A 3,274-nucleotide genomic window follows, 5' to 3' on the forward strand; every position below is an offset into this window, starting at 1 on the left:
ACAAAGTAGTTTCGCTTTTACAACGAAACACAGCGTCACGCACGGCGGCCTACAGTGAGCAGAGGCCGGGAGCTAGAGTGAGCAGAGGCGGCGGGCTTGCGGCAACCACATGTGATGACCCCGGGCTGGACTCCGCTTCATCCAAGGTGAAAGCCGATCCGGTGATCCACAGCGTGAAGTTGCTGTATTTCCTCAGCAACCAGCACGGATCAGCTCTAGGCATGACGAAGCGGATATCGTCCTCTTTTGGAAGGCCAAACAAAGTAGTTTCACTTTAACAAAGTAGTTTTGCTTTCACAACGAAACACAGCGCCTTCATGACATGGCGGCGGCAACAACAATACTACAGCGAGAATAAAAGTTACGCCTTCTTTCTTTGCGTGAACTTTTGGGCGGCGTTATGCAACTCTTCCCACACAGTGAGGTAGACAAGTGGGGGTGTGTTAGAACGAGCCGTTTTAGGTAGGCGTGGCTGACTCTTAAATTTTATAAAGAATATCTCTTTGGATTTTGAGACTTTAGTCTTTGCAACTTTACAGATCTTCTTTATGCACCAAGAACACTCCAAAGAGAAAGGAAAAATTTAAATCGCATCATATGACCCCTTTAACTGGTTTCAAGGGGGAAGTGGGCATATTCTAGTCTTTCCTGCCACACTAGAATGTTCTTGCTGCTTGATGCTGTCATTGGATGGGCTATGAAGTAAAAAGCAATCATCAATGGCTAGAAGCACAAAGACAAGTATGCATGTTCATTGTTTATCTTGATATTTCAGTTGCAATACAGAGAATTGCTACCGGATATTTCAAAATGTAGTTCACTGAAATTGCGGTCATTCTAATAACCACAGTTTTACTTATTCATTTTGACTATATCAAACTTAATTTTTCTTGTTGTCCGGATAACCTATATAAATATCTACAGTAGTCAACATTTGAAGTGGATGAAAAAAAGTTAATCAATGTTGTCTTAAGACAGTGTTTCTCAACCCTGGTCCTGAGCGCCCCCCCAACACTCAGGACCAGTGTTGAGAAACACTGTCCTAAGACAAGAACACATTTTGTTTTAGGTTTTAGGACAACTTTGATGAAAGGTTTTGATCTAGTATATATGTCTACACACACACACACACACACACACACACACACACACACAATAAATAAAAAAATACATTGACATAATATACATAATATATTACAATTATATTGATCTAATTAATGTTTGTTTTAATTTTTGATGTTTTAAGTAAAACAAAGTGTATTGAAAGTGTATTTTTTTCACATTTATGTGAGATTTATTCAAAGTGTTGTAAAGCAAAAGCAAAATCACATTTTAGTTAATTATAAAACCAGACATCCAAGAAAATGAGATACAATACAATTACCAATTTCTTGACTATCTAGTTAATGAGGCACACATTCCAGCTATTTATATATTTATGGCACATTATATCTATAATTTCTAACGTTTGGCACATCAGCTTCCGTCTCACAACATAAAAAACAAATGAAGAACGCACTGTTAATATTTTGCTGAATTGCATGTGCTTTTCCTTTTTTATATGTTATTTAATTTAAATACACATTTGGTATTGTGAATGTTTAATTTAACCCTCAAGTGTCACAGACTGGGTCAGACTGGGTCCCGTTCCAGTCTGGGAATGAGATCTGTGTTGGGATTGGGAATGTTGCGAGAGGAGAGCCAGGTGTTCCTCTGCGAAGACGCTCTCGAACACCATCACCAAGGAGCGCCTGAGCTTTTTCTGAAAATCTTCACACATGAATACATACAAGAAAGGATTCAGGCAGCTGTTCAAGTAGGCAAGACTGACTATGAAGAGCCCTATCTGGTCAAAAACATTCTTGAAGTTGGTCAGCTCAACTGATGGGTTTGTCGCATTCATTTCATGCAACGTCACTTCGAGGAATCTGTAAACATAAAAGGGAAGCCAGCAGAAGAAGAAGGCCAGAATTACAGCTAGGATAATACGGAAGGGTTTTAGTTTATTGGCTTTCCGGAGGCGCTTAACTCGTACTCCGATCGCCACGTAAGAAGCCAAGATTATGACAAACGGGATGAGGAAACCCACTACAAAACGGAACACAACCACCCTCTTGTAGGCTTCCAGTCCCGAAAAACCAAGTATGCACACTGTTTGTTGTGGAGAAATGCGATGCGTTTTTCTAAAGATGACACAAGGCAGGGTGCAAGCAACTGCTGCTAACCAAATAAGCAGGCAAATTATCCTCGCTTTCAGGACGGTTCGTTTAGTCCGGGCCCACACCACCACCCAGGTGGACAGGCAGCGGTCCACACTGATCACCGTCAGCAGGAAAGTGCTGGCAAACATAGTCAGCACGGACACCAGGCTACTCAACATGCACCCAAAGTCACCAAAAGGCCAATCCAAATCACGATATTCGTAAATTACATTAAAGATCAGGAAAAATGAAAACAGGAAGTCAGCTACCGCCAGGTTCAGAAACCAGATGCTATTGACGGTCCTTTTAATTTTGAGGCCTACGATGTAGATGACCATTCCATTTCCAGCAACACCAAGCACACATATTATGCAGTGGAGGAAAATATTGATGTTCTTTAAGTATTTCACTGTGGCAGCTGTGCTGTTGGTTGATGGGGCCACGGTTTGGTCTAAAGGAAAAAGAAAAAAAAAATGAATAGCTAGAAACTGTCATGGTCAGTCCAAAGATGAAAGCTGATTAAAAATACAAACAAGGAAAAAAAACAGGCGTAACAGTGTGAACTAGCCACAAACAACAACCGACATCTGAAAGGTGAAATTGAGCAACTTAAATACAGGGCAAATGAGGGACCTAATGACAAACACCTGTGAAATTTAAATGAATATCCAAGACATCTAACATAAAGGACAATAGTAACTAATGAAAACAAGTTAAAAGTCCATGAAAAAAGAAGCTAAGACAAAATAACGTCTCGGTTACGTATGTAACCCTCATTCCCTGAAGGAGGGAACGGAGACGTCACGTCGGAGGACCGACGAAATTGGGATCTCGCTTAGAGGGACCAATCTACTTTGAGTGTAAACTAAACGAGCGTGAGTATAAGTAGGCAGCAGGTGCAGCGCATATTCAGGTTTTCGCTGAGGAGCCGAGCCGGTGACCCGGCCGCTCAGCGGTGGTACAGGAGCTGTGGCGACGGGACGTGACGTCTCCGTTCCCTCCTTCAGGGAACGAGGGTTACATACGTAACCGAGACGTTCCCTTTCAGTCGGTCACTCTCGACGTCACGTCGG

The 3,274-nt window shown here is 41.9% G+C and overlaps 1 protein-coding gene across 1 annotated transcript; it reads right to left on the reverse strand.

The window, feature by feature from the left end:
- Positions 1 to 1,450: 1,450 nt before the first annotated feature.
- LOC107571384 (C3a anaphylatoxin chemotactic receptor-like) lies at positions 1,451 to 2,788 on the reverse strand. Its single transcript, XM_016257703.1, has 2 exons — positions 2,777 to 2,788; positions 1,451 to 2,689 (listed from the first exon to the last, which is right to left on the reverse strand). Exons 1-2 carry the CDS (start codon positions 2,786 to 2,788, stop codon positions 1,607 to 1,609), a joined length of 1,095 nt encoding a protein of 364 aa, XP_016113189.1. The 3' UTR covers positions 1,451 to 1,606.
- Positions 2,789 to 3,274: the final 486 nt, after the last annotated feature.

The sequence above is a fragment of the Sinocyclocheilus grahami genome, unplaced genomic scaffold (assembly GCF_001515645.1).
Source record: "Sinocyclocheilus grahami isolate Dianchi unplaced genomic scaffold, SAMN03320097.WGS_v1.1 scaffold1589.1, whole genome shotgun sequence".
Taxonomy (NCBI): domain Eukaryota; kingdom Metazoa; phylum Chordata; class Actinopteri; order Cypriniformes; family Cyprinidae; genus Sinocyclocheilus; species Sinocyclocheilus grahami.